The 27525-nt window shown below is 50.5% G+C and overlaps 1 protein-coding gene across 12 annotated transcripts in view; it reads right to left on the bottom strand.

The window, feature by feature from the left end:
- Window positions 1-84: 84 nt before the first annotated feature.
- The window catches only part of MFN2 (mitofusin 2), a 30581-nt gene continuing 3140 nt past the window's right edge, over window positions 85-27525 (bottom strand). For 9 of the 12 annotated variants that reach the window (XM_081057064.1, XM_081057058.1, XM_081057062.1 and 6 more), the window contains 17 exons: window positions 23000-23178; window positions 19459-19594; window positions 14811-14973; window positions 14035-14159; window positions 13261-13369; window positions 13064-13171; window positions 11850-12003; window positions 11147-11214; window positions 10884-11005; window positions 9012-9138; window positions 8527-8631; window positions 8153-8255; window positions 7479-7699; window positions 6661-6816; window positions 4951-5147; window positions 3997-4131; window positions 85-2136 (listed from right to left, as the gene is read on the bottom strand). In XM_081057064.1, the coding sequence (XP_080913190.1) occupies window positions 2067-2136; window positions 3997-4131; window positions 4951-5147; window positions 6661-6816; window positions 7479-7699; window positions 8153-8255; window positions 8527-8631; window positions 9012-9138; window positions 10884-11005; window positions 11147-11214; window positions 11850-12003; window positions 13064-13171; window positions 13261-13369; window positions 14035-14159; window positions 14811-14973; window positions 19459-19594; window positions 23000-23174 (2274 nt within the window). In that variant the 5' untranslated portion in view covers window positions 23175-23178 and the 3' untranslated portion in view covers window positions 85-2066. Of the gene's footprint in view, window positions 2137-3996; window positions 4132-4950; window positions 5148-6660; window positions 6817-7478; window positions 7700-8152; window positions 8256-8526; window positions 8632-9011; window positions 9139-10883; window positions 11006-11146; window positions 11215-11849; window positions 12004-13063; window positions 13172-13260; window positions 13370-14034; window positions 14160-14810; window positions 14974-19458; window positions 19595-22999; window positions 23179-23417; window positions 23501-27525 lie in introns of all 12 variants that reach the window. The other 3 variants (XM_081057069.1, XM_081057060.1, XM_081057061.1) reach the window with 1 other exon arrangement.

The raw sequence follows: 27525 nt of genomic DNA on the forward strand, positions 1-27525 counted from the left end.
CAGATAAGGTCATTTCAACATACAGCCTGCAGACTCGCTATGTCAAAGGGAGTCTTCCGAACAGTAAACTGAAGAGATTCCACAAAGGGTTTCCAACGAGTTTTATTTTAGTTTCCAATATTATCAGCAATGATACAGGAGTAATTCAGGCAAATATATCACCTTAAATACATCAGAGAAAAAACTCACTGTGTGAAGCACGTCTCACACTCCAGCAAATGAACATAAAAACAGAGAACAAAGTCAGCAGCATTAAATCAGTGTTTTCTGCCCCACTTCTTTCAGAAAGTCTCTCCCTTAGTGGTATACACTGCATTTGACTTATTCTATAAGCTCAAAATTCCATTCACTGCCCAGGGGCTACATTCAAAAAAAATTCATGTTTACTTATTCTAAATAATACCCCCCCCCCCAAATACAAAATTCATTGGAATCGTGTGGCACTGACTTCTCCTGGCACACTGTGAGGTGGCTACCATCCGGGCCTGGCAAAGCGCCTACCGCACGCCGACCTTGGCAAAGTCCATCGTTTTGTTCCACACTAGGAGACTGAGGGTTTGAAAAACCAGCAGGTACCTGGTGAGGACGCACCTGCGTGGCCACCCACCAGTGAGCAGAGGCCACCAACTCACATCCCTGAAGACGGAAAGCAGGTGGATTCAAAAGAGCAGGACAAACCCCAGGCTCACTGCCTGAGCCCTGCCTCGATCTGGGAGAGGTACTGCTTGTTTCTAGCATGTTCTCTGATCTGTGCTGCAAAGGCTATCACCCAAAGGCTACTTGCCCCTGACAACACACTGGAGACAGGAACCTGCCCCCACTTTAACCAATAACAACAGCCAAACTCAACAACGGGAAACATTTCTCAAAGTCGACAGGAGGCCACATGTGCGTCAGTCAGAGACGGGATCGGGGAACGCGGGAGGGCGGGTCCTGGGGTTCCCACACTAACACTTGGCCAAATGCAGCATCACTGGCACCGGAGACTTAGCCCAGAGGACTGATGGCCACGGTGGGGTGGTCACATGTCTCTTAAGGGGCGTAACAGGATGTAATCAAGCGAGTGGGATGGGCTCTCCGACCCCAGGAGCCTCTCAGTGAGGTCAGGTGAAGGGTTCTGTTCTACGTCAACTCCAATCTCCAGCCGTCCTGAATGGGGCCCACTCCTCTCAGCCTGCGCCGAGGTCCCCTTCCTTCCATCCTTCCTTCTACTACATTCTTTAACAATCTCGACTAAACCATCTTTCACCAATAACAAAACCAGACTCCACAGGCCAGGGGCCAAAACGAGAACAGGGGACAGTGAGGAGAGGAGGGGCACATCCCTCCTTGTCGAGGTAAGGGCAGCTCCCAGGACAGCGCAGGCATCGGGACGGGGACACGCCCCTCCACGACGGCTCCCCTAAGTTCTTCTCGCTACTCCAGTTGTCCCTGCTGCATCTCTCCTCCCCTCTTGGCACAGGGGTCACCTCACCTCAAACCCGAGGCATCCGGACTCAGCCCCACAACCAAGACGTGTCTGAAAGGCTCTGCGAATGGAACAAAGCGTGCAAGCGGAAGGAACTGACACACAAGCCACACGTCCCTCTGGGATAGTACTATTGGCGGTGCAATCCGGGAAGAAAATCCACCCACCTCCTAAGGTGGCCTTTTTCTGCAGGTGTGCACGGGTCAGTGTTAGTGTTGGCCGGAGGTGGGGGTGCCTGACACCCCGACAGGCTCCAAGCAAGCATTCGCAACACTGGGAGATCCAAGACCTTATCAAGCAGTCCAGTGATTCTCAATCAGGGAACCTGACAAAGCAGAGAGAAGACTCGACGTGACTTCTCAGTCCCATGCTGTCCGTGGTCACCGTTAAAAAAAAAAAGTCTCCTTCAGGGGTACGAGCTGGAAAATCTCTTGCAGCAGCAGGCGGAGGAGGGGCAGGTAACTAGTGTTTAAGGGCTCAAAACTGTATGAGACAGAGGGTGCTTTCATTCTCACGGCCCTGGCGGAGGCCCCGGTGGAGGCCCCATGCAGCTGGCAGCACTGCCCTCTCCACGCAGGCGCGGGCTCCAGGCTGCCCACTATCTGCTGGGCTGCAGGTACTGGTGCACGAACATGTTGAGCTCACTGTCCATCCAACCACCTTTATTCCTGCAGAGAAATGGGGACTTTGTTAGCGCTGACAGCTAACAACAGGTAATACTGGCGTTACACACCAGGCGCTGTTCTAAGGACATGTGACACGGAGCCTCGTTTACTCCTCCTATAACCCCCATCTTTTTACACACAAGGAAAATGAGGCCCAGAGAGGTGAAAGAATCCTCCAGGCACACGATTAGTAAGTGGTGGAGCCGAAAGGCAGGCTTCTTCGACTATAAAGCCATGTCTGCTTCACCCTGGGACCACAGGCGAGTCCTGAACTGGCAGGAACTCCGTTTTCCTGCCTATCCCGTTTCAGGTTCACCCTGTCCCTGTGGCTGACAGGCAGCAGAACCCCCCTCCCCCAACACACACGCACATCCTGACAGTTCACAGGGGATGAGCAGTGTCCCTGGAAAATGGCTGCTGGGGGCCGGCCCAGTGGCTCAGGTGGTTGGAGCGCTGTGCTTCTAAGGCCAAGATCGCCGGTTCAATTCCCACGTGGGCCAGTGAGCTGCGCCCTCCACAGCTAAGATTGTGAACAACGGCTCTCCCTGGAACTGAGCTGCTGTGTGCTGCCGTGGGCCACCGTGTGCCGCCAGGAGTGGCCGGCCAGCAGCCAGTGTGAGTGGCCGGCAGCCACCGAGAACTGCCATGAGCTGCTGTGAGTGGCCGACCAACAACAGGCTGCCTCAACCGGGGGCGGGGGAGGGGAGCGCAAGGCTTATAATACCAGCATGGGCCAGGGAGCTGTGTCCTGCACAACTAGACTGAGAAACAATGGCTTGAACCAGAATGGGTGAAGGCGGAAGAAAGTGGGGGGGGGGGAAGAAAATGGCTGCTGGGGAGGTGGGCGGAGGGCACAGGGTGCAGTCAGGGAAGGGGAAGTCCATTTATCTGCTAAGGGGACTGGAGCCCGAGCCTTCTGATGCAGCTCCCTTTGGTGCTGACGTCAGGGGCGGGGGCAGGAAGCACAGGGTCCCCGAGTGCTGATGTTATCTCGGGCTGAGCGGCCGAGGACTTTTACAGAGCACAGACACACTCAGCTCTGACTGTGTCATGAAGTCTTAATTCCACTTTATAGGTAACAACTGCGACACGGGATGGCTCAGGGATTTGCCTGAACACAAGTGCCTGGGCCAGAACCCAGGACGCCTGACCCCTTAGATCAAGACTGTCTAGGAAACTCTGAGATTCAACAGAGGCCCCTAGCAAGTCTGGGTTCCAGTCAGGGCCCTGTTGGTTACCTGCTACCCAGCCAGCTTTCCTGTGGGCAAAAACGCTCATCTGTCCCCTTCCCTGCGCTCAAAGAGAAATGGGGTAAGATGTGTAGGGTGGGTCTAGCCCAGTGTCCCCGGCACACAGCAGACAATAGAGGACAATCAACATGTAGTATCAGGGGGCACAGCAGCCAAGCCCACCTGGACTGACCATGTACTGTGAGATTCCAGACAAGTTCCTTAACCTCTGTAGGCCCCAATCTTCCTTTTTATAAAATGAAGATGATGATGGGACCCTGAAAGGGTGCTGCAGGTTGAGAGGAACAGCTGGTGGCAAGTGCCTGAGAAGCTGCAGTTAAGAAGGTGCCAGTGAGCTGTAACCTCACGGTCCCATCCTGCTTGGTGCCTCTGCGGCCACCACGGCCCTCAGTGCAGGGGCCCGGATGGCAGTGCCTCCGTCACATTGAGGCTCAGCGCTAGCCCCGCAACTGGCACCCAGCAGGTGCCCAGCACACATCTAACACATGAGCGAGCTCAATGCCCACCAGAGAGATCTGTGTCCACGCCCAAGACACAGACAAGCAGCTGAGCTCGCAACGTGCCTGCGCCACACACCAGCGCCAACCTTTCCCGCCGTCCAGGCCAAGCTCACCTGAGCAGTTTTGCTTTGCTCTGAAGTGAATCAAGAACTTCAATTTTCTCGTTCATGGCGGCGATTTCCTGTTCCAGGTTTTCCCGGGTGACGTCGACTTGCTGGCACAAATGAGCAAAAGTCCCCGACAGTTCCCTGAGGGACAGAGAGTCAGTCGGGGTCAACCAGGCTACAAGCATGCTTCGCAGGACGGCATTGGGGGCTAAACCCGAGCCACCCAGAGCAGGGCAGCAGCCGGACCCACGGTCACCTATTGGTAGCTCTGCCTTGCACCAGTCCTGGATTGGCAGACTCTTCCCTACCCCCTGCTGCGGTCGTGCCCATCACAACCACCACACACACTCGGCATCACCATAGTGTGCGCCCGGCTTGGGCACAAGAGACCAGGACTCAGATCTTGGCTCTGCTGCTAATGAGCCGAGTGACAGGGAACAAGGGACTACTCTCCAAGTCTATTCCTTAATTTTGAAAAGGCAGATGCCAAGAAAAACGCCTACTTCTAAGGGGTTGGAGGAGAAAATGAAAAATTAGGCACAAAATGCCTAGCAAGGGCCTGCCACACAGCAGTTAGCATTTCACCCACCCCCCACCCCGATCAAGCGAAGACGTGCCATGAAGAATGATGGGCTGTGGCTTAGAATTGCAAAGCTTCATGTACAACCCAAGCCCTTCATGGCAACCTTTAAAAAAATCCTTCAAGTAATGTCACTCCTCTACCGTCCTCCTTCTTTGGGGGACCAGACAACTACTTGGGCCCAGCCCAGGCCATAGGTCCCCGGAGAGCTGCCTGTCCCCATCCCTGTCCTCAAGTTAGCGCTGCACAGCTGAAGGCCCGGGTCGGATGATGCTAGGACCCAATGGCTTCCTGGCCGAGGTCGGAAGGGAACCCCGAGGGAAGTCCTGACCCTGAACACGGGAGCTGGTGCTGCCCCTCGGGACTGGCGGGCCACTCACTGCTGGACTTGGTGGCTGCAGTTGGAGCCGGTGTAACTGATGATGAGCTGCAGCTTCTCGCTGGCGTATTCTACAAACTGGCGTTTGAAGGCCCTCTCCTTGGCTTTGGTGGTCCAGGTCAGGCGCTCGTAGACGTAGAGGAGGCCATAAAGCCCAAAGGAGAGGGCAATGAGCCGCCAGCCCACCGCCTTCCACACCTGCAGGAGCACAGTGGTCAGCCAGCGCAACTTCTGTCACCCCACCGCCCATCATCGCGGCCTGTCGCTGCCAGGACTTTCGCAAGAGGCCCAGTCAAGGAGCCTTTGTGTTGCGCCTCAGAACAGCTCTTTCAATGTCCCCTTTAATCCCACTGAGGCCAGAAGGGCAGAGACTGTCTCTAGCTTTAAAATGAGGGAAACTCGGGGTGGCCGGTTAGCTAGTTAGAGCGTGGTGCTAACAACACCAATATTGCCGGTTCGATTCCCGCATGGGCCACTGCGAGCTGCGCCCTCCTAAAATAAATAAATAAATAAATAATAAAAATAAATAATAAAAATGAGGGAAACTTAGTGTTGGCCCCACTAGTGTTTGTACATGTGACTTGTGCAAAAGAGAGCATGGGAATGTTAGGCCAGAAGCACAGGCCCAGTAACACCGACTTCCTTAAGATAAATATACTGACGACACTGTCAAGTTGAATTCCACCATCATTCTGAGCAGATGGTTTCTTTTGTAATACTTTGCTCCAAGGCACAGCAGATATATGCAATGAGCACTGGATTTGGAGCCAGAAACCGAGGCTCTAGAGCAGACTGCCATCCTGGCTATGACCTTGGGCAAGTTTCTGTACACCTGTTTCCTCACAGAACCAGCGTACGGTTTCCACTCAATTCACAGGGCTATTTGGGTAAAGCAAGACACTGTAAAAGGGTGACAAGTGTTAGTGTCTCAGCCAATGACCCTCTGCCAGGTCACCTCCATGAAAGAACCAAGCATGTGCTTTCTGTAGATGGGGAGGAGGAGGGGCCTTAGCTCTGTCTGGCCCTAATCTTACAAGATGAGAACACAGTACCAGACAGTTTGGTTACAGTTACATTCTGCCACCACTCTACAAGCCAAATGCCCATAATACAGAGAACCTGCCCACATCATCAAGAAAATTCAAGGCATAAGTTACTCTGGCTGCAGTGTATCATGGGTCGAGACGTAGGGAATATCCTAGGTATCTAGAAGGCAATCCGTAATTTCAGGCATTCAGGTGGAAAGGAAAAGGGCCATAAAACCAGGAGATGGAGAAAGAAGGGTTCAAGGCCCGGTTTGCCCTCTTTTGTCTTAAACCCTTGCAAGTTTTGCTCTCGATTTCATCCCCAGCTCTAGAACCCAGGCTTGTCAATTTCCCAGGTCACTTCCCTACCCACCATGTAGTTCAGGCCCCACAGGGGAAAGAACATGGCCTTAGAGGCACATGGGAACAAAGTTCAAGTCTTCTCTGTGTATCCCTGGCAAACCAACCACAGACTTTCCTTATCTCTAAAATGGAAATGGTGCTATCTAAATGTCATGTTAGTTGACTTAAATAAGTCAATAAATGTACATTAAATGACTAAGGTTGCAGACGCTGTGTCCGCTGTTAGATGCTAGCCCAATGCAGGGAATACCCTCAGAATTGTGCCCCAGTCCCCGCCCATCTGTCCTCCCCACACCCCTTTCCAAGCAGGGCTTGTCACTCACCACTCCTCCAACAACAAGAATGCCCATGGAGGTCCTAGATGTCAGGGAGGCCAGGCCAGTGACCATGGAAACCATGAGTTCTTCTTGGGTGAGGGAGCCCTGTGGCAGGGGGGGCATGCTGGGGTTGGCTGGTGTCAGAGGGACGGGACGTTGAACCTGAAGAGAGAAATGAGGAGAGGGGTAAGAAGAGTGGGGCTTACTCAATAAAACCCTCAGTGACCCTCGAGGCTAGAGGTGGCTCTTCAACTTCCAAAAGGCAAAAAGGGGGAAATGAGCTTCTCAAGTTGCAAAGAGGATTTAAGCTTCATAACAGACCTTCATAACAGGCCACAGGTGAGCATTGTAAGATACCCCAAAAATGAGCAGTGGCCATTCTGGAAGGCATCAGCACAGTTCCCCAAAGTGTGGGACGTATACCAAGAGCAGTACATGCAATAATTCAAGTGGTAAACAGGTGGTGTAAAATCTAAATGTTAAAACGGTGGTATGTGAATAGATATTTTATAGGCCATCTGCATTTAATAGTCACATGTATTAGAAGTTATTTAATAGTACTTAATTTAATGTAATTTAATAGTACCAACAGTGACTTAGTGCAGTACAAAAAAATCCTGCTAGCATTTATACTTCCACAAATATTAGTGCTTAGGATAAAGTTAGATTGATTTATGGCAAAAACCTTGACCATGGTACACTGTGGGGTGGCACACGTGCCATGGCGGTCGACCTCGGGAACCCCTTCCAGAATGGTTCGTGGGTGTGGAGGCAGCATGCAGACCTACCTCCCATAGTGCCCAAGGGTGAGGGACTTTGCTTGCCTGGTCGTTGTAGCCCATCAGGGCCCGGCGACTGTTCTTGGGACCCAGGAACCGATTCACCAACATGGTCCACCCGAGAGAGAAATGGAACTCGATGTCTTCCTGAAAGTCAGCACACAACTTGTCACAGTTCAAGTCGTAGCTGAGGGAGAAGCACTGCCGAGGGACCAGCATGTCGATCTGACTCCGCAAAGACACAGGAAGGAGGGGTTTCAAGCCGTCTGTCAGGAAGGGGAGTGAGGAGAAAGCACGTCAGCTCCACTGTGTGCCACACCGGTGCCAAGCCAGCTATGGCCAAGGACGCTGATGGTTCTGCCCGGAAACCAGGCCTGGATGAGCGGGCCTGTGGGGCCAGAGTGCCGCACGCAGGGCAGGAAGGGCCACTCCCCCAGGGGTATGCAGACCTAGGCTCCATCCCTGCTGACATTTATGCCTCGTGTAGATTAAGGAGCAGGCCACTCTCAGCCTGTGACAGTTCCATGTGGTAACACAAGACAGCTCCAAAGTCTAGGTGTGGAACAAACTCACAACACACACCCAGAACTTTAAGTTACCGAGCTGACTCATCATCAAAGTGACAGACAAGGAAAGGTCATTATGTCTGCAGCCTGGCCTCCGAAGCTGAGCTCTGGGCAGCCCAGAGCCGAGGACCCGAATTCCCCTGCCGCACTGACCTATCATATCCTGCTGCATGGTTTGCAGGGAGCTGGTGATGGCCGTGGAGCAGCGGTCAGACATATTTCGGCCCAGTCCTTCCTCTATATGGCGGTGCAGTTCCTGTAACCAGATGAGAGAGGCTGAGAGAAGCAGCACCCCCAGTCAGGAGTTCCTTCTGGGGAGCCAAGGGACAAGCAGATAGGAGATTGGTTGGCCTATGCGCCCAGTGACCAAGGAAAGCCGAGTGAGGCCTGGGTGTCGTCTCCCTGGCTGCAGGCCCCTGACACAGACCAGCAGGGGCTGACCTGCTGTTTGCCTGGGGATTCTACCCAGGAGCCAAAAGGAATGAAGGGGGGGCCCTGCCCACAGCACCTGCTGCATAACGACTCACGTTCTTATAAACCTTGAGGACAACTGGAGAAGGGTGGAAATCCATCTGGTACTCGTCCACCAGCACCGAGAGGCGCCTGATCTCCTCAGCCATCGCAGTCGACACCTACAGAAGGAAGCGCGCTGTTAAGTATCAAGGATGAATGTGGTTCAAATCTGCAGGGGAGCGTCTACCAGATCCTAAGGGACTGTATCTCCTTCCCCGCAAGCCAGCAATTTCCTCAGCTCATCCATGGAATTCAAGCTTTGAGGTAGATGGGACGTGAGAAACTAGCGGACCAATCACTCATCTAACATCTGGAAGGGGACCTGCCCAGGGTCACACAATGGAACGGTGAACCTAGAGAGGCTCTGCATTCTTGCATCAGGGCCACAGCTTCTTTCTGGAAGGCTGAGGAGCCTCCACATGAGGTCTGCTTTTTCACTTTGCCAGCACCTTGGACAGCAGTCCGAATCTCCCCAAAGTGCTTCCTCCCCATTTCTCACCTGCCTCTCGACTTCCTCGGTAATCTGCTTAATTCTGAGTTTGTAATCTTGTGCCAAGAGCTCCAGCTGTTTGTCAATGAATCTCAGCCGCTCTTGCCGGTCCTCACGCATTTCCAGGCAGTAAACCCTGAGTAAGAGCATTGGTTACTAGACTAAGCAGAGGAGCAAGAGGGGACGCCAGAAAGCCTGCATGGGCCCCAGCTGTGATCTTGGCAGGGGGCCTTGGCAGGTTCACACATACCCAGAGGCGTGCTCTTCCCCTCCCCAGGAATGAGGGAGAGACGCACCAACCACTCACTCTCAAGTCTTCCATTTGGAAGATGTGACAGCGGGGAGGTTGCCTTCAGGGGTTTAGAACAAGTTCTGCCAATTATCATAGAAAAAAATGCTCAACTTCACAAGTAATCAGGGAAATGAAATTTAAAAGAGGTACTACTCTCTACCAAGAAGTCTCCAAAACTCACCACATTTGACATACTGGTGAGGGTCGGGGGAATGGGAGTTCCAGTACGTCCTGCTGGTGGGACTATGAATGGGATTAGATGTTTCAGAAAGCAACAAAGTAAAATTGGCTAACTCTGAAAATGCACATACCCTAAAACAGAACCATTCCACCTCCCGGAATTAATCCCAGAAAGACTTGCACAAATGAGCGGGAGGGGTCACGTGAACTGACGTCCACTGCAGTGGAGTTTGCAATAGAGAAAAAAAATGAAATCTAAAAATCAATCAGTGGGAAAATGAGGTATATTCACAACGGAATACTCTATAGCAGTGAACAGTCATAAACTCAACTCCATGTATCAACAAAAGTAAGGGCAGGCCCGCCTGGTGGCTCAGAGGGCTGGAGCACCACGCCGAAGGCCGTCGGTTCGATTCCCACATGGGCCAGTGAGCTGCGCCCTCTACAGCTAAGATTGTGAACAACAGCTCTCCCTGGAGCGGGGCTGCTGTGTGCATGGGCTACCGTGTGCCCCCACCAGTGGCCAGAGTGGCCGGCAGCCGGCGAGAGCTGCCGTGAGCTGCTGTGAGCGGACAACAGGTGACTGACAACCGACAACTGGTGACCGACTGCCTCAGCCAGGGGGGAGCACAAGGCTCACAATACCAGCCTGGGCCAGGGAGCTGTGTCCTACACAACTACACTGAGAAACAATGGCTTGAACTGGAGTGGGGGGAAGCAGAAGAAAGGGGGGGGGTAAATAAAAAAAAAATAAAAAAAATAAAAGTAAGGGCAAAAACAATGCTGAGTGGAAAGAAAAGCTAGGTCAGTACACACACAGTCTGAGGCCATACCTGTACTCTTAAAGCACATACAAAGCATCTTCAGGATTTATCTAAAAAGTACTTTTTAAATGGATGATAAGGCTACACAAAATTCGTGATCATGGTGGCCTCTGAGGTGGGCAGAGTGGCACTGGGACAAGAGGCTAAAGAATCAAAGGTATTTAACATTTTTTGTGTGTTTTATTTTAACTTAAAAACATAAAGCAAATGTCAACTGTCAATTCCGTGTGGTGGAAGCAAGGTGTTAACTTATTCTCTGTCCTTTCCTATATTTTAATATCTCCCCAAAAAAGTTATTTAAAAAACAAAGTGTTCTGCTTCCAGCTCTGAGAATGGCTGGGCTCGTGGGGGCAGCATTTCAGGGGACTGTGCTGCACAGGCCTGGCGGGACAAACAGACCCCCAACGGCCCACCCTGGCCAGGCTGCTCCATGCGGACCTAATGTGGCCTGGTGCCTGGGGAGGGAGACCTCTGGGCACCCAGGGACTCAGCTCTGCCAGCTCTGTCCCTGGGCCCGTCCCCAGACAGGGGGTCAGGGGGTCACCTCCCATACTCCCCCCACCTGTCCGAGGTCCCGCTTCTTACCGCTGCTCCTGAGCGGCGATGTGCAGAGAGTCCATGATGAGGCGAACTGCCTCCGCAATCTGCTTGGCCCGCACCGTGTGCTGCTCAAATTTGGTCTTCACCGCAGACTGGGAGATGCACTCCTGCAACAAACAAGAGGGGCTGAGGGAGGTCGCCAGGGACCACCAGCCAAGGGCCCAGCTCTGGCTCGCACTGCCAAGGGACACAGCTGGGGACAGCCAAGGAGGCCCAGAATCGCCAGATACCAGAATCAAAGGACTCACCTCAAACCTCCTCTCAAAACTCTGAAACTCAAGCATCCTCACTTGAAAGCCTTCCGCAAGAGCGCCCCCTAGGAGAATGGCACAGCGTCAGTCCCGAAATATTAGGTTGGTGCAAAAAGTAATTGCGCATTTTGCAATTACCGTGTTTCCCCGAAAAGAAGACTGAGCCAATCAGCTCTAATGCGTCTTTTGGAGCAAAAATTAATATAAGACCCGGTCTTATATCATATTATATGAGACCTGGTCTTATATTGTATTACATGATATAAGATCCAGTGTTACGTTATGTTACATTACACCCTGTATCGTCACGTCTCGTCCCGTCTCGTCATGTCACATCACCTATATTATATCCAGTCTTATAGTAAAATAAGATCGGACCTCATATTAATCTTTGCTCCAAAAAGACGCATTGGAGCTGATTGTCCGGCTCGATCTTGTTTTCGGGGAAACACGGTATTTTTAACCTTTTAAACCGCTATTACTTTTGCACCAACCCAATAACTTGGCAGCAGAGGAAACCGGTGAAAACCCACAAAGCCCAGCTGACTGGGCACTTAGCTAAACACTGGGAAGCAAACAGCTTCTCACTCAAGCCTCTTCTCACCACCTCGTTCTCAGAACTATTTTCTACTGGCTGACCTGGCATGAGACCCAATGTCTCAAACATCAGGGAAAAGGCGGAAGTCTGTTCCATCATCACCTCCTTCAGGCATGCCCTGGGCCTTCTGGATCCTGGCGTTGAGCACCTCCTTGGCAGATACAAAGAAGATGCGGTCTCCAGCCTGGCCTCGATCTACCACGCCCAGCTCGTCCACCAGGAAGCTGGTACAACGCTCCATGTGCTGCCGCCGCACCTGGAGCCCAAACAGATGGGTGTATGTGACCAGGTGGGGCGGTGGACCCTCCTGATAGAGCCTACAGCCCCCAACTGCTTCTTTGCTAAAAAAGTAAGCAATAATTCACACAGTTCAGTACTCACAGGGTGCAAACACGTACACACACAGCAAGCCATCTGCCACTACCTCTGTTCTCCAGACACCAAACTCCTCAGAACCAACGCGGTCATGTTTCTTGGGGGTATGGCTTACATTAGCAGAAATGCTACAACATGCCCCAAACTGCCTCTTGTTCAAGTCTACACAGGATCTCCCTTTGGGGCCCCAGAAGGAACCGGGGGCTGAGAAAACTAAACCTGGGCTCCATGCTGACGAGCGGAGTCCTCCTCGGGCCTTGTTTATGAAATGACTAGGTGCCACCAGACAATACCATCTACCTCTGAAGCCCGAGGGTTCTACTGCCAGAACTTAAAAATAGTAACAGCCTCTTGTGGGCACCTGTCATGTGCCAGGTGCTTTTCTCAATGGTAAGAGATTTCATCCTCTAACTCTTATATCCATAGCACAGGTGAGGAATCTACCAGAAGGCTTAAGGAATTTACCAATGTCACACTGCCCAATGTCAGCCTGCTGGGACTGCATAGATACTTCATCATCCCACGTTACCAATCTCTTACTCCTTTTTCTCTCATTTCACACATTAACCAATTAATCTTCGTTCCTCTTTTAAGCTTCTTTCCTGGATATCTTCCTAAAGCTGAGCCTGTTCTACGATGACTAATTCTTTATGAACCAAAGTTGAGTACTGGCCCTAATCAAGGGTGCAGCTAACATCCTGGGGATGCTTTTCAGACCTGGATGAAAACTTTCTGAAGGGTGGCGGGATTGGGGAAATGAAGGGAGAGGTTTCAAAGCTGGCAGAAAACCCCACAGCGACCCCAGGGAACACCTGGGAAACCTCTGGTGATGAAACTCCTTCAGAGACGTCAGAGCCAATGCGATCTGGGAGTGCATGAAGGGGCCGTGGGTAGACACATGGGGTAGCAGTCCCCAAACTGCGGAATAAAGAGACACCAACCTCCTCCATGTACTCAGGCTCCGAGGCGGACGCGTCCCAACGATTGTTGAGGATGAAGATGTTGGGGCGGGACAGACGCTCGCTCACCTTGTGGAAGAACTGCTTTTCCTGGGGGAGGAGCAAAGACCTCAGTGGCAGAGGGGCCAGGCTAGCCAAGGCCCCGGGCGTGTGAGAAAGGCAGGCAGAGGAGGGGTTACCGTCTGCATCAGGGTGGACTCCGAGTTGGCCACGAGCACGAACACATCAGCGTCTAGGCAAAATTTGTCAATCCAGCTGTCCAGCTCTGTGGTGACATCAATGCCGGGGCTAGAGGCGACAGGGGTAAACCAACATCAGGCACAGACCAGGAGCAGCCCTTCTTCCTGCTTTGACAGACCTGAGGCAGGCAGGCAAGGGAGAAGACAGCCAGAGGGAGAGTATTTGGGCCCATTGTCCCTCACTGGATGGATTTTTACTGCTGCATTTTATAACATCCCAAATCATCTGAAAATGTGTTTTCTGTTCAGCCTCTATCACTTTCATAGACAATGATTTATAATTTTACTTGGGGGACAAACAATTAAGGTGTATTTTATATGTGAGTCCAACAAGCACTACAGTACCGTATTTCTTGGTATAGCTGCAACCTGTCCACAAAGCAGGAGCAAAGTAAAGTGCTCCTTTGGTAGAAATAAAGTACAACACGCCCTCCCCCCCCCCCACTTCACCACCCCGCGCACACACACACTAGCACTGGGTTGAGGCTCTGACCACCCCCTCCTATCCCTCCTTACAGACTATCACTAGGCCATCTTCAGGGCATTGGTGCCAATGGGTATAATAAATCCAAGAGGCAGGAAGATTTGGTGGAGCCAGTTTGAAAGGCAGTAATACATAAGCAGAGCAATGACAAGGCCCAGGGGACACTGGCCTGGATGACCCAGAAATGGGACACAGTGTGGCCCTCCCAGGGGGGGCACCTTCCCTCTTACCTGTCCATCAGCACGAGGTCATCCTTCAGCAGTGAGCACTTGGAGTTGGGCCACATCACACTCACCAGGCTGCCGGCATGCAGCTGCTCGTCCTGGTGGAGGGCATGGGCCAGCTGGTTCACGGTCTGACGGGGAGGAGGGAGAGAAGGCTCAGGGCTGAGGACGAGCCACCAGCCAGAGTCCCTGGGCTGCCTGGCCTGAAACTGCTGCCCAGTGGGTTACCCCTTTTCCTTCATTTCACCCGCGAAAAGAAAAGTCGGGAGCTGCCAGCAACAACCAACTCCTCTCCACTCCTCTTTCAAGCTGCTTTCTTGGACGTTATCCTAAAGCTGAGCGTGCTCTGTGTTAAGTCACTATGAGCCAAAATGAGTATCCGGCTCCAAACAAGAATGTACCCGGCTCTCAGAAAAATGAAAATGTGCAAGCCCCTAGCTGCTATGTCAGAATCCCAGAGCAAGTGCAGGACTCACTCTCTGGCAACAACCCCAGAAGCACCAAGGCACACACTCCCTTCACTGCAAAGACGGAGGTCAGATGGCCCGCTTGGCAGGGCACGAGGCCCTGAAGACTCCTGATTCCTGGGGCCCCAGGTTTCAGACCCTCCTTGAAGCTCTCGCTCCTCCCAACAGCTAGGCTACACCAGGGCTTCCCATATTCCTCCCCCGGGGCACTGTCCTCTCCTTAGAGGTGCCACCAGTCCCCTCACACGCTGAACGGCCAGCCAGCACGCTGCAGCTGCACGCTCCCCATGCCGGTCCCTGCCACAGAACGCTCACCTTGATGCTCCTCTTCTCCTCGGAGCCCTCCGTGAGGAGGAAGGCCTCGTGGCCATCTGTGCCCTCCACCCGCAGGAAGCAGTTGGTGGTGTGGCCGATCCCTGAGGGCAGAACCTTATCCCAGAGCATGGCATTGATCACTGTGCTCTTCCCATTGCTCGTCCTGTGAGGAAATACTGCTGTCAGCGAGCCAGCAACGTCTGCATCCGGGGCTTTCACAGTGAAGTTACCAGCCCACAACTCCAAAGTCTTGCTCTCTGCAGGGACACCAGTGCCCAGCCAGGGAGAGTCGGAGCCTGAGTTTACGAAAATGAAAGGACAAACACCTCTGGCCGGTGCCTGCGAGGTGCTCCTGGTTCATCACTACCAACCAACCGGCAAGGGGCTCACACAGTACAGAGCCGGCATGCTGACACAACCTGTCCTGAAACGGGCCTGCCACCAACCGTAAACCTCTCAGCATCACGTACAGAAACCACCTGAAGGAGACCCACTCCTACTTAAACCACCGACACTCCGGGGCTGTCTTCCTCAGTCTAACTGACCTCAGCTGGTTTTCCACAAAAGGCCTGTCCTGCTGCTCGTCTCCCTTCGCGCTCCACCTCACACAGAAAGCCCCACCCCGTCCGTCCCAGCTGATAGCTGCCAGGTACAGAGGAGACTGCTGTGGCTCTCCTACCGTGCCCCTTTGCTAGATTCCGGTGCTTGAAAACAGCTCTATTCAGCACACTCGCGGGATCTGGCTGCTAGCTCACATGAAGTGAGGGCCACACCTCTGAGGTGAGGATGAAGAAATGACAGCCACGCCTGAGGTGATGGGTCATTAGGGACAGGACTCCAGGCAGAGTGCCTGTTCTTCAGGCTACCACGGTGTGCGGCATCCAAACTGTCCGGGGGCCTTTTTCTTCATGGATGGGATTTGCTTTTTTTTTTTTTTTTTTAGATGCTGTGGTATAATAAGAAATTTATTCGGTCCTTGTCCTCAGTTCCTGGCACAGCGCTGCTATAACCCCTGGAATTTCCCGAATGATAGAAACATCGTTATCATTCACAAAAAGCCCCATTTGAGCACACCTATTCATGCTAATAAGGTGACCCAGGGTGGGCTTCCCAGATAGGCTCAAGGTGGGCGGTCACCAAAACAAGCAAGTGATTAGAGAGTGGGAACTTTCAGCCCCACCCACCAACCTCTAGGAAGAGGAAGAAGGGGACTGCAAATTAAGCCCCACAAAAACTCTTGAACAGGGGCGGCCGGATGGCTCAGTTGGTGAGAGCTCGAGCTCTGAACAACAGGGTTGCTGGTTCGATTCCCACATGGGCCAGTGAGCTGCACTCTCCACAACTAGACTGAAGACAACCAGCTGCCGCTGAGCTTCCTGAGGGGCAGCCCGATGGCTCAGTTGGTTAGAGCGCGAGCTCTCAACAACAAGATTGTCGGTTCAATTCCCACATGGGATGGTGGGCCGTGCCCCCTGCAACTAAAAATTGAAAACGGCGACTGGACTTGGAGCTGAGCTGCGCCCTTCACAAGTAGATTGAAGGACAGCGACTTAGAGTTAATGGACCCTGAAGAAACACACTGTTCCCCAATAAAATTTTAAAAACTCTTCAACAATGAGATGTGATGAACTTCCGGGGGGCGAAAGGCATCCCCATGCCTGGAGGTGGTACGTCCCCATGTCCTAGGGACAGAAGCTCCGCGCTCAGCACGCTCCCTGTCCTGGCTCTGCAGCTGGCTGTTGCTCTGTACCCTCTACAGCAATGCCATTTATAAGAAACCGGTAAACGTCAGTAAATGTTCCCGAGCTTTGTGAGCCGCGCTAGCAAATTAATCAAACTTGAGGAGGTCCTGGGAACCTCCAGTTTACAGCCACTCAGTGAGAAGCACAGGTTCCTGAATGGTGTCTTGTAGTGGGGGCAGTCTTGTGGGACTGAGTCCTTACCAGTGTCCAGGTAGACAGTGTCAGAACTGAGTTCAATTTGTCGGACACCAGTCAGTGTCCACCGAGAACTGGAGAATTGCTAGCTGGTATGGAAAACATTCCAGAGATGCCTACTGGACCTCAAAGAGTAACAAGTAGGAGATCTGATGGCTAAAACTATAAAACTCTTAGAAGAAAACATAGGAGAATGCCTCATGACACTGGATTTGGCAATTTCCTGGATATGACAACAAAAGTATAAATAGATTAACTGAAATGTCAAAATAAAAAACTTCTGTGCATCAAAGAACAGTCATCAGAGTGAAAAGGAAACCCACAGAATGGGAGAAAACATTTACAAATCATGTATCTCATAAGGGATTAATATCCAAAATATATAAATAACTACAACTCAACAACAACAAAAAACACCAGACCAAAAAACCCAATTTAACCAACAAACCAAAAAACCCAATTTAAAAATGGGCAAAGGACTCAAATAGACATTTCTCGAAAGAAGATACACAAATAACCAACAAGCACATGAAAAGATGCGCAACATCACTAATCACGAGGGAAATGCAAATCAAAACCACAATGAGATAGCATCTCACACCCATTAGGATGGCTACTAAAAAAGAAACAGAAAACAAGTATTAGGAGGATGTGGAGAAACTGGAACCCTTGCACACTGCTGGTGGGGATATCAAATGGTATAGCCTCTCTGGAAAAAATATGGTGGTTCCTCAAAAAATTAAAAATAGAATTACTGTGTGACCCAGCAGTTCCACTTCTGGGCAAATACCCAAAAGAATTAAAAGGAGAGCCTCGAACAGATATTTGTACCCCATATTCATAGCAGCATTCTTCACAAGAGCCAAAAAGTGGAAGCTACCCACGTGTCCACCATGGATAAATGGATCAACAAGATATGGTCTCTCCATACAATGGACTATTACTCAGCCTTAAAAAGGAAGGGGATTCTGACACCTGCTGCTACATGGATGACCCTTGAGGACATTACACGCTAAGTGAAATAAGCCAGTCACAAAAAGATAAATACTGTGTATTCCACTTACATGAGGTCCCTAGAGCAGTCAAATTCATAGACAGAAGGTAGAATGGTGGTTACCAGGGGCTGGGGGGAGGGGAGTGGGGAGTTGTTTAATGATGGAAAGAGTTCTGTTTTGCAAGATGGAAAGAGTTCTGGACCTGGCTTGTGGTGGCGGATGGTTGCACAACAACGTACGTGTATTTAACACTCCTGAACTGTACACCTAAGAATGATTACAATGCTCATCTATGGACAGTCTCCGTGCCGGTTGCAGAAAGATCACCAGAGACATTTCAACTACAAACCAGGAGAATCTATCAGACCGTCACGGGCTGCCTCCACTCCACCTGAAGATGATTCGAGACAGACATCCAGAAATCTTCCTGACAGCCTGCCTTCAGAACTCAGAAAGCAGGCTTCTAGTCTGCTTCGATAATTACTTTGTTTTTCTTGTTTCCATAGAGATGTCGCCTATTAACTAAATGCCTGACTGCTGCACCACAGGCTTCACTAGGAAAGCCCACCAGCATCGCCGCCTCCTGAAATGACACAACTATTTAACCAAACGGAACTTTTCTCAGGACTGAGACTGATTTAATGACAGAAGGTCTTCCAGAATGTGAAACTTCCAGCGAAGTTTCAGAGGAGAGACCTGTGGGGGTTCAGAATGAGTCACCCCAAGCTGTGCCTCAGTGGTACGTAGATTACTTTGAGCTAAAGGCAATTTTAGCATCAGACTCAAGAGAAACTTTGGCCCTTCCTTTACCTACTATCTACAGCGCAGAGCAAACTTCTATTTGCGAAATGTCTGTTCTTCTTATCTTCCTGCAAAGACCCTTTGAAGGGCACATTACCTCATCCCTTCCGTGTTTCCCCCAAAATAAGATGTACCCCCAAAATAAGTCCCAGTTAACATCGTCAGCTAGACGGACACATTTAGTACATTATGACGATGTTCCAGAAGAAGATGACATGATTGTATTTGAATAAGTGTAGATGGTTGTACATGAAAAAACAAGACATCCCCTGAAAATACACCCCAATGCGTCTTTTGGAGCAAAAATTAATATGAGACCCAGTGTTATTTTCGGGGAAACACAGTAACTCAGGATGTCTTTAATGTGCTCAGGCCCCCTTCCTGTCTGAACATCTCATGCATGTGAGGTCTCTGACTCTCATGTATGTGGGGTTCCCATATACATGTATGTATGAAATTTGGTTATTTTCCCTTGCTAAAAAAAAAAGAATGGTTACAATGTTAAATTTTGTTACGAGTGTTTCACTACAAGTAAAAATAAACAGAAGAGCACCTTGGGGCACCCAGACTGCGATTCTGCACAAAGTGCCCTCCTTCCTCACCTCCCTCCTCTCTTGTTTCCCTCCTTCCTCCCCTCCCGCCTTCTTCCCTTCCTTCCTCCCTTCCTTCCCTTCTTCCTCCCTTCCTTCTTTCCTTCCTCCCCTCTCTCCTTCCCTCATTCCTTCCTCCCCTCCCTCACTCCTTCCTCCCCTCCCTCCTCCCTTGCTTCCCTCCGTCCTCCCCTCCCGCCTTCCTCCCTTCCTTCCTCCCTTCCTTGCCTTCTTCCTCCCTTCCCTCTCTCCTTCCTCTCCTCCCTCCCTCCACCCCTCCCTCCCAGCCAAGAAGAAAGAAGGTGTGAGGCCTTCAAGGACTCACCGGCCAAAAAAGGCCACTTTCATGTGCCGCCGGGCCAGCACCTCGCTGATGCCCCTCACTTTGGCCAGGTAACCTCTGACATCCAGAACCTGTTCTTCTGTCGTAACAGGGTCCAGTTCTGCATTCCTGTAGGTGTCTAGAGGCGGAGATTAAAAATGGGTCAACACCTGGTCTAAGCTGGTCCAGTCACAGGGCTGGAAGGGACCGAGTTCAGCTCTGTGGCTCCCTGCAGTCCAGCTTCCCTACTGTGGGGCAGAAGAGCAGCAGTTAAGATGGCGGCTCTCAGGGCAAGACTACCTACCTGGGTTCCAGTGCAGGCGAGGAAGTGCTGGCTCTTACCCCTTCCTCGCTTTGGGACCTCACACGAACCTTCCTGGGTCTTAGTTTCCTCACCCTTAACATGGAGATAACAGTACCTACCTCATGTGACTATTGCAAGGATTAAATTAATTAAAACTCAAAAAGTGCTAAAAATGGTAGCTGGTGCATGATGAATACTCAAATGTTAACTGCCATCATTTACTTTTATGTTTTTTACTTAACAAATATTACAAAGTTCTCACTACATGCCAGCCACTGTTTCGATTGCTTTGCAAACATGGTGTCATTACCAGTCACAAAGTGGCAGAGGCAGGAAAGGGACCAGGCAGGCTGGCTCCTGAGTCCTGGCTTTCATTCCCCCTGTGCGGCTTCCTGGGGCTGCCCCTGCTCCAGCCAGGCCTCTCCATCCCGCTGCCTCACCTCTCCCCGCATGCCGCCTCATTATTCTGGGCTTTGCTCAATGCTGCCCCCAACCCTCACTTTGAAGAATGAATGCATGACGTTGGGACCCTCAGGCTCAGTCCCACTTAGCCTCAGGTCTAGCTTGGACTGCACAGCCCCCAGGAAGCCTTCCCTGACCGCCCCGCCCCCAACCTGAGTCAGGTTCCCTTGTCCGTGCTCTCAGAGCACCCTGTACTTCTCCCATCTCAGCACTTGCCTCCCCGAAGCGTAACCACCTAGTTTACATGTCTGCGTCATCCACCATGTGAGGGCCAAACTGTCTGATCCCAGCACCCAGCGCTCAGCAGCTATGCAATGTTTGCTAAGCGAGCAGATCCTGAGATCACTGCACTGTTTTTTCCCAGAGTCCCTAACAGGCAAATGTTTAATAAATTATGACCGATGGGAGCAACTGAGCACAATCCTGCCCCCACCCCATCTAGTACTTGCACAGGAAGGTGCATCAGCTGGCTAGAGAGTGGGTGGGAGTCTGGCCCCTCAGCACATTCTTGCTGCAATGGACTAAATGCTTATGTCCCCCTTGTGATGTGTATGGTCTGATGGCATCTGGAGGCAGGGCCTTAGGGAGGTCATGACGGTGCAGCCCACAGGATTGGGGTTAGTGACCTGACAAAAGAGACCCCAGAGAGCTAGCCAGCCCCTTCTGCCATGTAGTTACATGTAAGGTTCCAGAGAATAGACAGCAGCAGTCTAGGAAGTTAGCCCTCATCAGACATCGTCTGCTGATGCCGTGACCTTGGACTTCCCAGCCTCCAGAACTGTCAGGAATAAACGTGTTGTTTATAAGCCACCCAGCCTATGGTGTTTCTATTACAGCAGCCCAAACAGATTACGACACTTGTGAACCACTAGGCTGACAGGCCCCAGCCCTGAGAACATTCCCACAGCACAAGTGGCATTTCAGAGATTGCCCAGTGAGTTTCTCCGATAGCTGGGGCCATGAAAAGAAGTGACCAAACCAACAAGGCCTCCCCATGTCCACTGGTCACCCTGCCTCAGACCCATCAACATTCCTCCTTTATACGAACATGTGGGCCTCATCTTTGGAATGTACCTCAGAGGAAGCTGGCTCTCCAGCAAGCGGCTCCATTTAAAAGAAAACAGCTGGTAAGCCAACAAACTCTCAGTGCCAAGGCAGTAACTGTCCCCTCCCCCAGCCAGGGCAATCCCAAACATCTCAGGATCAGCCCAGCTCTTTCCCTTCCAGTCCACCAACAGGAGAGGCCTCATAGTTTCACAAAAAGAGAAATCCAAACACCCACTCCTGGTGCCATCACATAAACACCTTCATGAATCACCTGTCTGTCCACAGCACCATCTGGATAAGTGATTCAGAGGGTTGGTCTGGCCTTGGGAGGACAGTGTCCTGGTCTGCCCCATCCCTACATGCCCTGGGCCTGGCACACCAGAGCTACTGCTAAGTAAGCAGGTAATGCTGGAATAATTTTAACCACCCGCCTTGTAAGTTTAAAATTCCGATTTTTAAAGTTAACAGACACTTAGGGAATACTTTCTCTTGTATCAAGCACCATGCTGAGGGAAGGACACAGATAGCCGTTCTCAGTCTTAGTCTCTTTGGGCTGCTACAACAGTACCACAGACCGGGTGGCTTACACAAAACAGAAATGGACTGCTCACAGTTCTGGTAGCTGGAAGCCTCAGATCCTGGGCAGCCTGGCTGGGGGAAGGCCGTCTTCCAGGCCGCAGATTTCTTGTGGTGTCCTCACCTGGGGGAAGGGGGCTAGAGAGCTTTGTGGGAGGACTCCACACTCATGACCTCATCACCCCCAAACGCCCCATCTCCTAACACCATCACATTGGGCCACAGGATCCCAACATGTGAAATTTGGGGAGACACAGACATTCAAACCATAGGACTGGGCACATTCCCTTTCAGTAGCAGCCTAACATGCAAACCAACCAGAAGCCAAGCCACTCTAGTGGAAAGCAGAGCGTGGAGAGAAGTGTATTCCCGGGGCATTTCCACTGTACTTCCCAGGGTTCTGCAGGCTAGGAGTTGAAAACCTTTGGTCTCGCCTGAGCCCCTTTCATAAGTGAGGAAAGCAAGGGCAGATAAAACTCAGCTACTGGGTCTTTGCTGACAATCCCAGCATGTGGAGCCAGGGTGCGCCTTCTAGAGAAGGAGCCTGAGAAAGCCAGTGGCTGGAGCTAACGCTCAGACTGAGTGGGACCCCGGGAACCAGTTCTTCTCTGCGGACAGTGCAGGAACTACAGGGTGGGCTCAAATTAGTAACTAATAGAAAAGGTGCCAGTGATGCAAGTTTCCTATTCATAGTCCTGTAATCTAAAAATATCAGAGAAAGAACACCCTGGTCTGGGACAACCAACACCCACACAGGGCCAAGTATTAATGGCAGCTAGAACTGGGCCAAGAAAAACACCTGGGCCTTGGAGTCAGAGACACCTGGGTAAAGCCCCACATGGTTTACAAAGTGTCCATCAACTCTCAAAACCTCAATCTGCTTATCTTTTAGGCGAGGGTAAGACTCATCTACCCCTCATGATGAAATGAAAGGGAATACACAGAATTCTTAAATGACAGGTCCCTTGTTTCCCTGGCCCATCTCCCCGGAGACCAAGTCCACATGATTCCAAGACCAGAGCCCTGTTGAAGCTGACAACCAATCTGGGTATGAGCTCCCCAAGAACAGGGCTGTACCTGCCCACCGCCAAATCCTGCCACCTAAATATGAAAACTGATAGGAGTCAGCCCGGCTTACCAGGTTACCTATCTCACCTTCGAGGAAGGTGGCACTCTCTTGGATGTAGGCCCCCAGCTGCTCAAAAATGCCATTGATCTTCTTCTTGGCAGTGACAAAATGCTTGAGTGGGGAAGCATTCACCTCAGCCATGTGTCTCTTATCCTTCTTGACCGTGACAACGGAGTTGCATCGAGAGAAGAACAGGGACATCGCGCTGCAAGGAAAGACAACATGAGCAAATCCAGAAACACCCAGCTCGGGAGGCCCCCCTAGGGGTAGGGCAGGATGCAGCAGGGAGAAGTGGGACCAGCCCTGAACAAGGGGCTCTCCAGGACTAGACCAGGGTGGTGGAATCAGAACCAGCGCCTCAGGAGTAGGAAAGGACCTCTCAGGACACTTGGGCCAGTCTCCCCATCACACAGCGTGGCCACTCAGACCACTGACGTCCCTCACCTGTTAAACAGCAACAGGCTGTCTTCCCCACCTCTGAGAGAAGCAGGGAGAAACTGCAAGGTAACACAGAAGCCCTCCTGCGTCTTAGGAAGAAAAGAGTGACAGAAATCTCACTTATCTCCTATACATCACCCTCCTGAGAAAAAGCGCTGAAAACAGGGAAAGCCAAGTGTCGCTCAAGGTCAGTGACTCCCACCACCCGGCCCTGGCCACTCTGCTGTCCAGGTCCTGACGGCCCTCTTTCTAACAGGTTTTGGTTTGGGGGTATGGGGGGGTGTGGACAAGAAAAGATGATCTTCAAGTGAGAGGTCTACAATTTACTTAAAAATATTTATTGGTGTGTCTCACTATCAACGTGTGCACAGTAGAAAATGTGGAAACTAACGGTAAAAAATCCATAATCCCACTGTGAATATGCAGTAACTCTGACAAGCTCCATGACTGAGTGACCTCACAGGATGATCTGATAAATTCCTAACTGGGCAAGTCACCCCAGGTCTATAACTTCCTTAGTAAAAGGTTAATCTTTGCCTCAACCTTTTGTTCTTGGGCATCTAGGTTGGCATACCTTTGAAATGCCAGAGTAGTCCTTTTCCAGACCCCTTGGAGGCGTAACTACCCTCATGGAAGCACATGATCTTGTTGTCCATTACCATCTCTATTGACTGTGAATGTTAAATGTTAACCATCCTGTACCCCCCAATGTAAAAGAAATACCATATTTTGCCTTGTATAATATGCACTTAAGGTTTTGGCCTAAACTTTCAGGGGAAAAAAATCTTTTGTTTTAATTTTTTAATTCAAATGTTTGTTTACATTTAGGTATTTGTTTTTTGTATTATAAAGGAATTTTAGCATTTCTTTTCAACATATTATGGTACAAGAAATTTTATGTGACAAATAATTACGAAACACAAGAAAAGATACAAGGTACAAGACATTTTATGTACCAGTAACAAATTTACGATAGATATTCACGCATCATAGGAGGCCAAGAATTCATCATTACAAGTTTGTCATAAGTTCAATGAAACTGATTATCGTGTTCCAGGGTATCATTTTGCATATGGATATCATCATTGATTTCCAGAGTTACACTTTAAACTCATAAGCATAAATAACAGAATTAAAAACATTTATACAGATACAGAATTAGTACTCCTCATGTATAATGCACATCCTTATTTTTCCCCTCACAAATTTGGGAAAAAAGTGCACATTATACATAGTAAAATACGGTATGTATCTCTCCATTTTACTTTTAAAAAAAAAGATATTATTGGGGAAGGGGAACAGAACTTTTATTGGGGAACAGTGTGTACTACCAGGACTTTTTTCCAAGTCAAGTTGTTGTCCTTTCAGTCTTAGTTGTGGAGGGCGCAGCTCAGCTCCAGGTCCAGTTGCCGTTGCTAGTTGCAGGGGACGCAGCCCACCATCCCTTGCGGGAGTCAAACCGGCACCCTTGTGGCTGAGAGCCCGCACTCCAACCAACTAAGCCATCCGGCCACCTGGGAGCTGAGTGGCAGCTCACCGACTTCATTCTAGTTGTGGAGGGCGCAGCTCACTGGCCCATGTGGGAATCGAACCAGCCCCATTGCCCAGAGCTCGCGCTCTAAACAACTGAGCCACCCGTCGGCCCCCATTTTACTTTTTAATCAGTCAGATTTCCCAGCTTTGGTTTTCTCACCTCCTTAATCTACCATCGTCAGCAGATTTCATGTAATTGGCCTCATGTTCCCTCCTTTGACTCCAAACGCAAAAAAAGAACCGCAAAACTACCATTCTCTACAGCATTTTCCCAATCATCATTTTCTCAATCTTGCTTCTGGGCATGTCCTCAGTTTGGCTCAAATAAACTCTAATAAACTCCTGTAAATTTTTTCCACTAGTTTGGACGTTCTTAAGGTCGATACCACCATCCTGTGATAAGCACTGTTAACATTTGTTAATCATCACAGCCTGCTTCTGTGTGGGTAGGTCTCTTGTTCTCACTCAGCCACACACAGACATCTTTGTAGCTCATTTTTTTCACCTAGTAATACCATGTTAGGGGGCACAAGACTTGACTCCAAAGTCCTAGAGATCTTTGGTCAAAGTCAAAAGGGGCAGACAGACTGCAAAAGGTGGCATCCAGATGTGGCTAGGAATCTCTGGTCCCTTTCAAAAGTGGACTGTTCCTCAGAGAGCCCTCCACGCAGAGTTACTTCCCCAAAACAGCCCTGGGCATCAAAGGAAAAAACAGATCCTGAGCATCAAAGAAAAAAGACCAAGGATGAGGCATAGTGTGTGCCTGGCTCTACCCTCTCCAACACCCAGCAAATTCCTGTCGGCCACTCCCTCCCCAGCAGCCCTAATCACAGGGCCATCAGCGCTCCACCCTACCAAGCCGGCACTCTCTCTACCTGGAAGAAGGCGCTGCTCATGAGTGAGCAGATGAGAAACTTCCGAAGGGTGCCAAAGGGTATTGAACAAGTTCCTGAGAAGCAGAAAGAACATCTAGAAAAAGTAGATTTAGCATAATAATTGAAAACTGGCTCTTGGAAACTAACCATCCCAAATAATGGACAGAAAGACACACTCACAGGGAAATGGGAACCCACATGTTTTGCCTAAACCTACAAATTATTCTGTGATATTAATGATTTTCAACTTAACGATACAGAAATGACTGTACGTCCATTTCTACCTTCCTCCTCAGTAAAACGCCACAACTTAGAGAGACATTCTTAGCATGGAGGCCCCATGTTAAGGGTTTAAAGAAGAAAGACAGCAGACCTCTGAGAAGGGACACTGGGAAGGAAATACCACTGACTCCTCCAAAGCAGGAAAGGAGAGTGCACTAAAATCAGGCTTACTGTGGTCCAGCAGATAAGACTTAGAGAAACAGGGGATACACACGACCAGAAGAGGAAGAAAAGGGGTCTGAGAGGGAGTGTGATATAGCATTATAGATGACAGATTCTGGAAGGAGACAGAGCTGGGTTCAAATCATGCTAGTGGGCGCATTTGTGATCTTGCTCCCTGGCATATGTCATCAGTTTGGCTCAAGTAAACTCTTATAAAAATTCACTTTAAGGGCAGCCGGTTGTCTCAGTGGTTGGAGTGCAGTGCTCATCACACCAAGGTCGCCGGTTCGATTCCCACATAAGCCAGAGAGCTTCGCCCTCCACAACTAGATTGAACACACGACCTGACTTGGAGATGATGGGTCCTGGAAAAACACACTGTTCCCCAATATTCCCCAATAAAAAAACAAAATTCCCTTTAAAAAAAACCCACCAAACAAACAAAAACTCGTGCTTGGACTATTTCTGGGCTGTATAAACTTGAGCAAGTTATTTAACCACAGAGCCTTGGATTCTTTGTGTGTACAACCAGCGTGACACCACAGGGACTGTGAGACTAAAGATGACACAGTACAAACTCAAAGGTATCTTTACATGTTGTAAGGTGAAGACAGCAAACTCCACCAGCAAGATCACAACACCCAGCCTTAGGGAAGGGCAGAGGCAACTCCACCAAAACGCCCACAGCTCGCCCAGCCACTGCCACGAGGATGGAATCAACAGGTCTGCTCGGGAGTGAGGACGAGCAGTGCCCAGTCCCCGAAGTGACCCGCTGACAGGCAGCGAGTTCACTGAGATCAGCTGGGCTTTTAGAAGCAAGTGCTTTCGAGTTCTGGTCATTGTTTGCACACCCAAAGGACACGAAACCAAAAGCATTAGTGTTCAGTGAGTGCAAGATTCAGAGGCATGCACATTAGTAAAAGCTCAGTCTGCTGGGACTTGAGCTTGTCCAGAAGCCAACCCACTTTCACCGTTCCCCAGCTTGCAGCTGCATGCCCCAAACCTCTCACGTGGAAACGCTCACGTGGAAACACTCGCGTGGAACCTCTAACCCCTCCAGACTTGCTGATTTCTCTGGCTGTTAATTCCCAAGATAAGAGTCCATGTTTGCGTTGCACGTGCTGCTTTCAGCCTAGAATCCTCTCCTTTTTCACCCATTTGATTCCCACTGTCCTTCTAGACCCAACTCTAGTGTCACCCCTCCATGGAGCCCTCCCTGAGGTCTCCATGGTGAACATACAACCTTACCAGACTTTTTGGTT

Source organism: Rhinolophus hipposideros (genome assembly GCF_964194185.1).
Source record: "Rhinolophus hipposideros genome assembly, chromosome: 8".
Lineage (NCBI taxonomy): Eukaryota > Metazoa > Chordata > Mammalia > Chiroptera > Rhinolophidae > Rhinolophus > Rhinolophus hipposideros.